The sequence below is a fragment of the Centroberyx gerrardi genome, chromosome 8 (genome assembly GCF_048128805.1).
Source record: "Centroberyx gerrardi isolate f3 chromosome 8, fCenGer3.hap1.cur.20231027, whole genome shotgun sequence".
NCBI lineage: Eukaryota > Metazoa > Chordata > Actinopteri > Beryciformes > Berycidae > Centroberyx > Centroberyx gerrardi.
Window position 1 is genome coordinate 21,560,883 of NC_136004.1, and position 12,410 is coordinate 21,573,292.

General features: G+C 42.9%; 1 protein-coding gene across 1 annotated transcript; it reads left to right on the forward strand.

Moving 5' to 3' along the window:
* The first annotated feature begins 210 nt into the window (after positions 1 to 210).
* Positions 211 to 5,929, forward strand: hsd17b3 (hydroxysteroid (17-beta) dehydrogenase 3). Its single transcript, XM_071894797.1, has 11 exons — positions 211 to 408; positions 3,192 to 3,238; positions 3,635 to 3,710; positions 3,884 to 3,991; positions 4,121 to 4,188; positions 4,617 to 4,661; positions 4,767 to 4,801; positions 4,971 to 5,052; positions 5,251 to 5,316; positions 5,517 to 5,666; positions 5,798 to 5,929. The coding sequence occupies exons 1-11, from the start codon at positions 258 to 260 to the stop codon at positions 5,927 to 5,929; spliced, it is 960 nt and encodes a 319-aa protein (XP_071750898.1). The 5' UTR covers positions 211 to 257.
* The last annotated feature ends 6,481 nt before the right edge of the window (positions 5,930 to 12,410 follow it).

The window sequence follows — 12,410 nt, forward strand, 5'->3', positions numbered from 1 at the left end:
TTACATGCCATCTGAACAGATAAAAAGCAATACAACTTGATGTGTGTAATTTATGTGTGTGTGTGTGTGTGTGTGTGTGAGAGAGAGAGAGAGAGAGAGAGAGAGAGAGTGTGTGTGTGTGTGTGTGTGTGTGATTGAAATGGGAGTGTCCTCTGACAAGGCTATTCCCCCTTTCACGGCACTAAAAACTTTCCTTCAGAGCAGAGACTCTTAAAGCCACAGTTTGTTGTGTCAGGCAAGCAGACTTATAGTGAACCATGGATTTTATGGAACTGTCTTTCATTTCTCTTGGTGCTGCGGTTGTTGTCTTCTATGGAGTGAAACTGTTGCTCTTCAGTAGGATGCTTTATCCCAAAGTGTGGTTCCCAATGTCCAAGTCCTTCTTCACCTCCATGGGAGAGTGGGCAGGTGAGCTCTCTCTCTCTCTCTCTCTCTCTCTCTCTCTCTCTCTCTCTGTCTCTCTCTCTCTCTCTGTCTCTCTCTCCCCCTCTGTGTGTGTGTGTGTGTGTGTGTGTGTGTGTGTCAGACCTAAGTCATATAATTTATACATGCTTGGGGTTAGATGGGTGGGATTAACTGCATCAGGGCAGTTTAGTATGGTGTATAGTAAAGTGTCAGTCACAGAATATCATATATAACTGACTTTTAAATGCTTTTTTGTGATTGACTAATCTTTCTGTTCCCCGTTGTATTGCCCTATGTGGCAACCCCCACTCATTTGGCTCCAAAATAAATAAAACAAACTACATACTGGATGCGTGTGCATGTGTGTCTGTGTATGTTCATGTGCATATGTGTCGGAAAGTGCCTGTGTATGCAAATAAATAGTGAAAATAACTGATTTGAATGAGCTGGTTTGGTAAGTAAATTTGGCTGTTGTGAACTATCAATCACAAGCTCAGACTTGCTGCTTAGGGAATGTCTTATAATGTGATCAATTCTGACTCGTTCAAATTGGAGGAGAACAAAAAGTTCCCACAGGATGCGGATTAAGCTCTATTGAAATTTGTTCCTTGATCTATAAATGCCAGGTTGCCATAGAAACACCAAAAGGGCATCAGGTTTCGTCAAAGAATATCAGAGGTTTAAAAAGAAATCAAATTTTTTGGGGGAAATGACTGTGAAGCCCGTTCCCCTCTAGTAAATGATTAGTTGTGATAGGATGTTGTGAAGAGGGAGAAGAAAGATTGTGGCAGTCTAGTCTACACAGTCATGTCTACATAGTATATTGTGCACATTAGTAAAATGAGCAACACGTGCACTCCATTAAAGCTTAAACAGTATCTTGTTATTCCACTAGTCTCCAGCGTATTGCAGTTATGTGACTAGATACTATGCAACTTGTATGGCAGGACAACAGCACAATTACTTTCCCCAGCTGGCACAGGGATTCCAACTTGTAACCTTCCGGCAAACTTAAACATGGCAGACACAGTATCAGTGTATTTCAACCCAAACCCAATTTAGAGCTCACAGTCAGCTCCAGCTCAGTCCTCAGACTGTTTCCCAGTAATTACTCTGAAAGATTCCTGTGGAGGTCCTAGAGCAGTCTCATCGTCTTACAAGATCTCCTTTGGCATCTTCCAAAGAGCTCATCTAGCCTCCCACAGTGCAGCCTCATAAAGAAACCAACAATGCCAGGCCAAACCTTCCTTTATTTCCGAAGCTCCACTTTCATTCCATTCCAGCAAAGTGGAAAAATAGCAATTAGAACAGTATGTTCCAGGGTGGATAAACCCCTTCCTTTTGCATTCATTTTGAGGCATTTCTCCAGACCACTGGAATCCACATTAGCATGAGTTTGTTTCTCCTTCAGAGTGGTCTCCTTTCATTATCAAGAGTCCTGGGATGTTGCATTGTATGGTGTATGGGTTGAATGAGGACAAAGCATGCGTGAACTGAGTGTTTACATATGTGTGCACGTGCGTGTGTGTACGTGTGTGCATGTGTTTGAGGAGAGTGTGCGTGTGCTTGTTAAAAATAATGCTTTAACATATAACACAATAAATGTGGATTTTTTTTTCTCTCATTTCTCTTGTGTGTTGATTTTATAGTCCAGAGTTATACATTTTATTTTGATTATATATTGTGTAATATACTGTGTAATATATAGTGGCCTATGCATTTTTGTAGCTACCTTGCTTACATTCTCCTTTGTGTGTGATACTCCGGTGCTGATCCCCTGTGGGTTGGTGAGAGTTTGTTGCTGTGCATCAAATTGTGCTTTGTAACTAAGAAATTCTGTTAGTTGAGCTCAGTGTTCCATGAAAGGTGATCGGGGTCGAAAGGACGAAAACAGAGATTTCTGGCACTACGTTATGTGGACTGAGAGGATTCTAGACAAACAGGTCACTGAGAAACACTTTTTGGAGCGGAGGCCTCTTGGCTCTTGAAGCCAAAGTCCACACACAGATTTGAAGTGGACCTCTATCGTTCCCCCACCCACCTCCCCTCCCCTCCCCTCCCCTCCCCTCAGCCCTCAAGTTGTCCCAGGGCTAGAGCATTCTCATTCTTCACTGGCAAGGTTATTATAGTAAACTATAATTAAAACAGGGGCGAAAACTAGAACTACAACTACACACTGTTGTAAACTGAAATAAAAATACATCCTAGAGTTTGTGAAAAAACTCAAACTAGAACTGATACTAAATAAAAACTGAACTAAAACTAAACAAATAAATAAATAAATAAACTAAACCATTTGTTCCTTCGCTTAGCCGGCAACTATTTTATGATGGCTTGTTTGTTTTGGGGAGTACAGAGCAGAGATTGCATGAACAGACAAAGAGATATTAAATACTAGCTGCTTAAAATAATTCAGCTGTTTAGGAGGAGGCCTATGTAATGAGGTCAGGGGTCATGAGGAGATGGGACAGTGGTAGGCTGGGAACAGACAGAGACAGGTGGCTCCTGTCCATCTGTTCTTTATCTTAACAATTTCTTTATCAGAGCTGAGGAACACACTGTGTTTGTGTGGGTACACTGTGTTAGAACAGCATGAAGTTAGCTTAAACAACCACAGACAACCCAGGCATTTGACTGACAGCAGAGGAAGAAGGATGAGATAGTAGAGCTTTGATTCACAGTGCCCCTAGTGTTTAGAATGGACACTGCAGCAAAGTGTAAAAACTGAGTCATCCAATTGGCTCCTAACACTCTTTCTCTCTCCCGTCTCTGCCTCTCTGTCTCAGTGGTGACTGGCGGGTCAGATGGGATAGGGAGAGCATATGCCTTTGAGGTAAGCTGAGATTTTTAATTGTTTAAACTGCACCGCTTGTTTTTGCACCTATGACAAATAAACCTGAACTTGAAGATTGTCACCAAAAGTGAACATGTCAAGCAAAGTTCATTCTTTAATTTCTAAGTTTATGTTTTCAAAGATACAATGCCAACAATATGGCTTCACTATTTATGTATGATTTTATTCTTTATTATTGCCTAATTTCCAGACCTGGGTCACAGAGACAGTATCTGCACTGTATCTGCATTGCAATATATCTGGTACAGGTCAAAACAAACATTTAAATATTTGCACACATTTGACCCAGGTCTGCTAATTTCCCTCCCTGTCCGTTCCTACGTATTTATGTGTTATCTCCCCTCCTGTCCACCTCTGCACTACTGCTGCCCCCAGCTGGCTGGTCAAGGGACTAATGTGGTTATCCTGAGCAGAACCAAAGAGAAACTGGACCAGGTGGCCAAGGAGATAGGTGAAACAAAATCATTACTTCATTTATGTAACTATTGGTGTCTGTATTTACTAATTTTCTTATCCAAATGCCATATTTTGATCATGCTTTGTCAAGACATGTAGCACTATACTGTTTGCTGTCCTTAAGACTACACATATATGGTTATATTCACACCTTATCACTCTTCGAAGAGGATGCTACTGGCCAGAAGGTGAAGGTGATAGTAGCAGACTTCACAGAGGAAAACGTCTTTGCTGAAATTGAGGACAACCTCAAGGACTTGAACATTGGGGTTTTAGGTGGGACAATTTTCCATTCCTTCATGCAATATTTGAATCAAAATAAAAATGTTTCCGCAGATACAAGAAAAAAAATATCATTAATGAGGATAGCGATGTGCAGTGCTTAACTACTGTGGTCTATTCCAGTCAATAACGTTGGCATCCTGCCCAGCTACATCCCCAGCAAATTCCTTGAGACTACAGACCTGGAGCAGGTCAGGGGTGCCACAGCAGTTTATACTTTATACTGTGTGAAGATGCTGAACCACTAACCTATGGGTTGCTTCTGCTTGCACCACCTTGTATCTCAAGATTAATTAATTTGCTACTTGGCATGCAAAATGGCTGATGGATTTTGTGACATATAATCACAGGAAAGCATAAATTCAGGTTTCTTGAGTTTGTGTCTGCTGTGTGGGATCCCTAATTTACTAATTTTGTCTCACATCAGATTATTACTTCTTTTCTTGTCACCCCCTGTACTGAACTTCAGAGTATCCTACAGATATCCCTCTGTTCACCCTCTTAACCCTCCCCTTGTCCTCTCAATCTCAACTGTATCTGTCATTTCACTTTCCCCCTGCCTTAACCACCAACTAAGACAGCTTAGCTGACAGTGGCCCATGTTGATTTATCCTTGCAGACAATTACAAAGGTGATAAACTGCAATGTGAAAACTATGGCCAAGGTAAGTGTATGTATTTTCTGTTACCTTTTATTAAACAAATAAACTCTGTGAACTCTCATTTTTGCCTTAAATCTGAAATAGTTTTCTTCTTTTTTTTCCCTATAGATGTGCAAAATAATTCTTCCAGGCATGGAGAACAGGTTTAAAATGTTTTCTTCTTTAGGTGTAATTTGTAATAAGATAAAATCTGAAGTTACGGAAGAATATTTAGCTTTAGTGCCAGAAAGGCAAGAGCACAACTGTCTTTTGCTCTCTCTTTGTGTGTGTGTGTGTGTGTGTGTGTGTGTGTGTGTGTGCATGCCTGTACAGAGGGAAAGGGGTGATTGTGAATATTTCCTCTGGAGTGGCCTGCATTCCCTCCCCCATATACACGCTGTACGCTGCATCAAAGGCTAGTACAGCACCTCCAGTACAGTTCTAGTTCCGCTCATTCACTTTGCAGTCAGCAACACTGGAACGTACGATCAATGATGCACTGACCCAGGTGTGCGTGTGTGTCTGCTTGTGGGTGTGCGTGGTTGGTGGTGTGTGTGTGTGTGTGTGTGTGTGTGTGTGCGTGCATGCGTGTGTCATCTCTGTACCCCTGTAGGTGTTTGTGGAGAGATTCTCTCAAGGTCTTCAAGCTGAATACAAAGATAAAGGGATTATTATACAGGTACTTTGATTCATATCAGGACTCAACCTCAAAGTCTGAGAGAGGTGAAAAGTTAAATTGTGCATTGCCGAGCTATTGTACTTTACTTTTTGCATTTTAAATTCAGAAACTCACCACGGCTTGAGGATTTGCATACCCTATTACATGATAATCTCTCTCTCTCTCTCTCTCTCTCTCTCTGTCTTTCTTATCTTTCTCAGACAGTGGCTCCATTTGGGGTCTCCACTCAAATGACAGGCTACCAACAGGCCAACATGGTGACGCTGACAGCGAAGGAGTTTGTTAAAAGCTCCCTGCAGTATCTCACAGCTGGAGACAAAACATATGGCAGCATCTGTCACATAGTCCTGGTAAGACACACAGGCACAGTCAACCAATAATGCCAATTTACATGACAAGGGACTAATTTGTCCTCATGATTATGGGTGTGTGTGTGTGTATGTGTGTGTGTGTGTGTGTGTGTGTGTGTGTGTGCCTACAGGGTTGGTTTCTACAGTCTGCTCCTCTTCAGCTTCTCCATGCAGATTCCATCCACAACGGTCTAAAAGACTATGTCAAGAAGAGACTTAGGGTCCGATCTACTAAAAGTTTGCGCCAGTGCAAATCGCATTAAACCTTGTTTTCTGATCTACTAAGATAGCGCACATGCATTTGCGCCTGAAATGATTTGTTGATCTGTGTGCGCCGTTTTTTGCGGTTTGGTCTAATTGTATATGCATTTGTGGGTGTTCCAAGGCTGAGGCGCAAAATAAAGGGAGGGATTTATGGAAATTGGCAGTGGACGTGATTTATCAAGAGGCGGTGGCCGTTATCACCTGTTGATTGAATGCACACTCAATATTCAGACTATTACCTAAATATACAAAAAGGAAAAGTCGCAGATTCTTCTCTGGATTTGCTGACACTTATTATGAGCCAATGTCACATTGCCTTGATGAAAACAATGCGGCTAAAACATGTGTGCGTAATAACTGTCACGACGGCGGAGGGGTGTGTGCGCGGCTTCTCCAGCTATATGTAACCATACCTTCACCAGGTCTCCATCCCTCCCACACCCAACTGCAGACTGTAGACTTTTTGACAGCCACCTTCCCTTAGCGTCAAGTGAGACTTTTGTATATGGTAGTAAATAAATAACCAGGAATGGAAATATAAGAACTTTGGCCACTAATTCATTGTAAATAAAATCATAATTTTGGAATTTGTGTTGGCACATTTGTGTTCTCTGTTTCTCATGTAAGCGTAGTGACCTGAGTTGTAACCTATGGAGAAAACACACCTATGGGTGTATGATGTATGGATGGATGGATACATGAATGGATAGGTGGGTGGATACTGGGCTACAAAATACTTTTAATAAGATCACTTTGTTGATAAGCTACTCTCAGGAAAGTGTTTTATGACTAGTATAATTTTCCTCAGTTGTTAGTGTTGAGGGAGAAGGATACCTCTGTTTTTCTTGTCAGAATGTTCTGCCTCCCTGACTCAATGTTTATCCTTCTTTACAGCACCAATTTATCCCAAATGTCGCTATTACTCAGCCTTCTCTGACATTAGAGAAACAGGAGCATCACATCACTCCATGATTTGCATGAATTTAATGTTGGCCTCAAACCACAAGAGACGCACATCAGACCTCAAATGTGAAACACTGATACTGTGTGTGTGTGTGTGTGTGTGTGTGTGTGCATTTGTGTGTGTGTGTGTATCCAATTCCCCATAGTCATAAATCTCGTAGAAGAATATGAGTGAAAATGAGTCTGGCGCCTTATCTGCTGAACTGCTAAAGAGGAGCCGTCCTGCTCTGTTGTTTGCCCCTACACACCATGCTGTAACTGACACACACACACACACACACACACACACACACACACACACGCAAAGACACCTGTAACAGTCATCAGCGTCCTCCTCTTCTCTCTGGGATGGAGGGAACATTTGATCAGATGAGTACACGACCAGACGGCTTAACTACGGTTGTCAGTCAACGCTCCTACAACCACGAAGCCAGTTAGGGGCGGAAGGGGATGGATGAGTTTCTATCTGGTTCCTGAGAAAGGAGAATACCCTAGAGACCTGGATTTGATTGCCTGCTGCTTATAGGATGATGTACAGTGTTTAAAGCACGCACAGACGTTCACTAACGCACACACACGTCCATACACATACATATGCAGAAACAGATGCACACAACCATTTGGATTACTATGTACTACCTGGATATCTAAACGAAAAGAGTCACTAATCACAGGGTGACCGGGCTATTTAGACAGCCATGATGGATGATCCTCCCCGAGAGATATAGTGCAAGGAAGAGGAAAAATGGCTTGGAGAGAGAAAGAGGAAAGGGCAGTCAGGGTGACCCTGGGCTTCTGGGTGTGACCCATGCCTGGCCTGGCTGTGTGTGAAATCCAAAGAATCACTCATCCGCCACTTAGACACAAGAATAGGAATAAGAATACTTATTTAGCGTATATGGCACTTTCAAAACACAATTACAAAGCACGAGTAAAAACTAAAACAAACAAAAAAACAACACCATAAAAATCTGCAGCAAAAGCAATGAAAGCAAGGTAAATGTAAAAGCAAGGCAACAAATGTAACAGTAGATCATAAAAGGGAGGTCAAAACCAATTAAAAGATCATTACATAAAGGCAAGTCTTTAAAAATTCATTTTAAGAAGTGGTTTAAAAGGTTTAGCCAGCCTAAGACACCATCCATCCATAGATATTAAAAACAATGGCCCTATTGCACACATTTCTTTGAATGCAACATTAGTTGAGGGGAATCCACATGACTATAGGTGAAAAATATTCACACACTGAAGCAAGTTAAAAGACTCAATATGGTTCATAAAATCAGATGCAAGACCATTGGATAGGCAACAGACATAGATGTCAAAATCCTCAAGTATTAGAATATTGTCAAGCTTTGGCATAATCAACAGTGGTGTGTCAGGACATTTTGACTGGGTGTAGGGAGGTCCCATTGCATTGTGAGTGTTGTGTTGAAAGGACGTGTTTTAATCATTTATAGTCTACCTATTGGGAAGCAGCTCTCCTGGCTATCTGGAGGTATGAACAGTGAAGCAAGTGATGAAATTTTGAACACATGGCCCAGGTTGAAAATAACGTTTTCAAGCATCTACTGTATGCATATAAAAAAATGTGGACTGCTAACATTACCTCTTGGTTTTTATCTTCAGGTACATGTTGCATTTATATTTGCCATTCAGTTTGGCCAGACATACTTTTTTTTTGTGTGAAATTAAAAGATCCCTGGTTTAGTATTCTCTTTGCTCCCCATGGCTGGAAGGCATGTTTCTTGGAACACAGGAGTGTAGTTTTGAACACCCAATGACGGAGGTTTATATGGGAATATTTAGAATATATTCCTTGTTTCAATGAACTATAACTCTGTGGTTGTTGTTAACTCTGTAGTTTCTTACAAGGAATATTCTTGTTGCTACCATCTACCATCATTTTCTGATCTGAGTCCTTTGAGAATGTAATAGTTAGTATTGCCACTAGAGGGCATGCTATGTAAAGGTTTCATGATACCTTTTGATTCATAAGAGGATCTACAGCATGTAGAACGCCCCTTTCCAAACTGATCAGGGGTCAGCTTATTTCTCCTCAGTCTGAGCCTGCACCCTGTAACCGGGGGAATCAAAAACTGCTCCTGGGTGTTTGGTAAGCGGTGAGTCCAAATGATCAGGCCCCACACATTGAAAACACCTATATTCCTCTGAGATGATGGGAATTTCCAAGAGGTGTGTGATCTGTAATGTGGCTACTATAATGTGGCTACTGTGCACCTCCTTCAAAGCCACAGTCTGAGCAGTTGAGTATCACCTGCAGCCGAAATCAAAAGTTGTTTACCCTGTTTTTACAACAGCTGGGACTTTCCTCACCTTAGGTGCTCTGCAATTTTGTGGTGCGAGGAATATTACAGCACCTTTTCATTTTCTATTTTCAAAGCCTCTCGAAGATCAAATGAAGTTGTCTGAGCTGACAAGTCAATATCACTCCTGTCATGCTAACAGGCTGTATAAAGCCAAGATGCCACTCTTCCTTTACAGAGTGATCACTATATCTCTCCTACATTCATAGAATAATGGGTTTAACATCAATGAGATCATAATTTAGCACGAATATGAAATGACAGAGGCCTCAACATACCTCTTGAAGATGAGAGGTTCATAAATGAAGAAGGTCAACGGAAAGTATTTTTCATTGTTTTCATTTCATTGGATGACCATCGCCTATGTGGGTGGTCAGGACTCGAGGATGGTCTCTTTCTGCAGAATGTGTGTGTATGCGTGTGTGTGTGTGTGTGTGTGTGTGTGTGCGCACCTGTGTGGGTATGTGTGAGAGCAGGGAGAAAAAGGAGAGAGGTGCTGCCTTTGAGGATGCTCCCTCTGCGACTCCTCTCTCCTCCCTGGACACTGGTTGCTTGTTGTTTCAGTAAACAGAGGGGTCCAGGGACGGTCCAAGACAAGCACACAGCCACCGCAGCCCACCCAGGAGCCAAGGTCAGGACCACTAACCTTCAGACACACACACACACACACTGAACCAGCCCCAAAATAATTTTCCAGGTTGACCCAGGAGTTGGAGCCTAAGACTGGAACTCTTTCACCTCAATGCTTTTAAAAAATCCCTTCAAACATGATGATTGTTGTATCAAGATAGCCAGTCTTTCCCTAATGCTGAACTCCCAATGAAAATATTTAAGTGAATTATCGGGAAGCTATAAAACCCCAATTGCCCATTATGTATACTATGCATTTCTGACTCCATATTTCCTTCAGTGGCTTTCTCTCTGAACATTTTCCAGCTCCAGAATGTGCTGTGCTTGTCAGTATGACACACCAGGATAAATATTTGAATATTTATACTAGCTGACATATTTCTGTGACATAATGACCACCTTGTCTCTCAAACTTCTGTTCTTGAGCACGTTGAGATTCATTCTCACAGAGGAGTTTTCAGGGGCAATTATTTCTCACAGGAGTTAATACCACCTACCACTTCTCTCCGATCCACGGCGGAGGTCTTTGAAACTCAAGAAGATAATTCCAACCCTTCATCTTCCACGAAAGAGCAGGCTGCCGGGGACGGGCTGCACCGTCAGCAAGCGAAAGCGAACGAGATGAAAGGCGCAGAGGAGAGGGGAGAAGAAGAGGGGACCGAGGCAGAAAAGCAGAGAGGATAAGAGAGAGAAGCAGAGTGACAGAGGAAGTGATACATAGAGAGAGAGAGAGAGGGAGGGACAGATCGAAAAAAGGGGGGAGAAGAAGAAAGGGCCAGTGACTTCTCCGACAGCCCAGCGCTCACATATGGCTAGTCTTTGCTTGTGTAGCCTCACTTCAAGGCGAAGGGCCCTGCAAACATAAACAGTAGAGAGGCTGCAGCTGGAGCGGGGAGGCAGCCGCTTGCTTACCGAGACCCCTCTACACTAAACAATGGATCAAGTGACGCACGGGCCTTTGGCAGTGCAACAGAGGCCCAGGCGGCTCAGAAATGCCTTTCTTCTGTACGTGTATATCTCTCCTCTCTCAATATTTACCCCATGGGAAAACACACAATTTTCCATTCCTTTTGTTCTGAAAGGGGGGAAAAGAGCAGACCTCGATCCTCCATCCTTCTCTCTCCCTCACCTTCGAGACAGGAGGGGGTCAGAGAGGACGATGTGTCTTTTTGTTAAAAAAAAAAAAAAAAAAATTCACAGGACCGGACAGGGGGACGCTCCATTTTCAACAACTGTATAACTCTGTCTAGAATTCCATCATTTACTCACTCCTAGAGCTCTGTACAGGTGTTGGGAATGAATAGGTTTAGGCTTGGTTTTGGACAGGCTCTGCCTCAGCGCGGTTCATTGATATTCAGACAGTCTATTTCCAGCCGTGTTGAGGAGAAAGAGAGACAAAATGAGGATTAGTCTCTCTCTCTTACTGTGTGTCTGCGCGTTTGAGAAGAGGGAAGACAGAGAAATTCTGTGTGCGCTGGAAAGAGAGTTTGTGTGAGTGTGTGCGTATGTGTGCGTCTGTGTTATATCTCTTTTATGATGGGGCACAATAGGGAACGGAAGGGCCCAGGAGCCAGTGAATTAGCCCAAATTACAGCTAACAGTTGCCTAGGTAACTGGATAGGAATGAGGGACAAATGGTGTGTAATTTCCTAATGAAGGGGGGAGATTTCTTCTTTTTCACATTCAGGGACCTCCTCAGCCCGTTACCGTAACAACAGAAGGACTCTGTACCCCCCTAATGGAGTTGTTTGCTTGCTGAGTCACCTAAATGTGCCCCGTAGGCCTTAGATACAAACTATTTATCCCGAGCCCTCATAAACACCCATGATGCCCACTTACATACTACACTCAACCAAGTACTTAATGATAGCTACGTTATCATTACTGATGTCCCGAGGGCGAATTACACACTCACATTTTATTTCTCATTTCTCAGGGTTTCATTCTCATTTCTATGCGTGCTAGTTTTCGCTCTTCATCAGCGACAGTTAGCACACCTTCTCAACACACCAGAGAATGTGAATGTGTGGAAACCTGAGCCGAAGAGGGCTGGGGGCCCATACGGGCTCCAGGTCAGCAGAGGTCAGCAGTCATTCACAGCTTTTTACTAATCAAACCAAACTAGGTGTCACAGGCTGACTTCTGCAAATAAACCCCGTGGCAAGGAGCGCCAGCGGGGCCAGGGCCGAGCCTCTGCCGCTCCGTCTCACTGTCCTGATTTCTAACAGACAGACACAGACACCCAGGTTATTGTGGCAGGAGATGTAAACAGACTTCTCACACTGCCACCTGACATAAAGAGACGAGACACTAATGGGAGAATTGGAAAAACAAGCTGTCTCTTCTGTGGTATTTCCTCTTGACCCTTACCGGGTGTGTGCATTCATCCGGCTGAAAAGGCAGGAAATTGCGAGCCGCTGTGCCACGCTGCATAAAATAAAATATAATCATCCAATGGGCTAAGACACTGTCAACACCCCAGTCACTCATCACTCATTGTGGCTGTACTTCTCACTCCAGATCCTTGGTGGAATCCTGTAGTTAGTCTTAAGGATCGGAG

What these genes read in the sequence shown, in the direction of transcription:
- hsd17b3 (XM_071894797.1), top strand. Translation starts at nt 258, where the DNA reads ATGGATTTTATGGAACTGTCTTTCATTTCTCTTGGTGCTGCGGTTGTT. An exon ending in CTTCCAGGCATGGAGAACAG is followed by an intron (nt 4,802 to 4,970) that starts GTTTAAAATGTT and finishes ATGCCTGTACAG; the next exon opens with AGGGAAAGGGGTGATTGTGA. An exon ending in ATAAAGGGATTATTATACAG is followed by an intron (nt 5,317 to 5,516) that starts GTACTTTGATTC and finishes TATCTTTCTCAG; the next exon opens with ACAGTGGCTCCATTTGGGGT.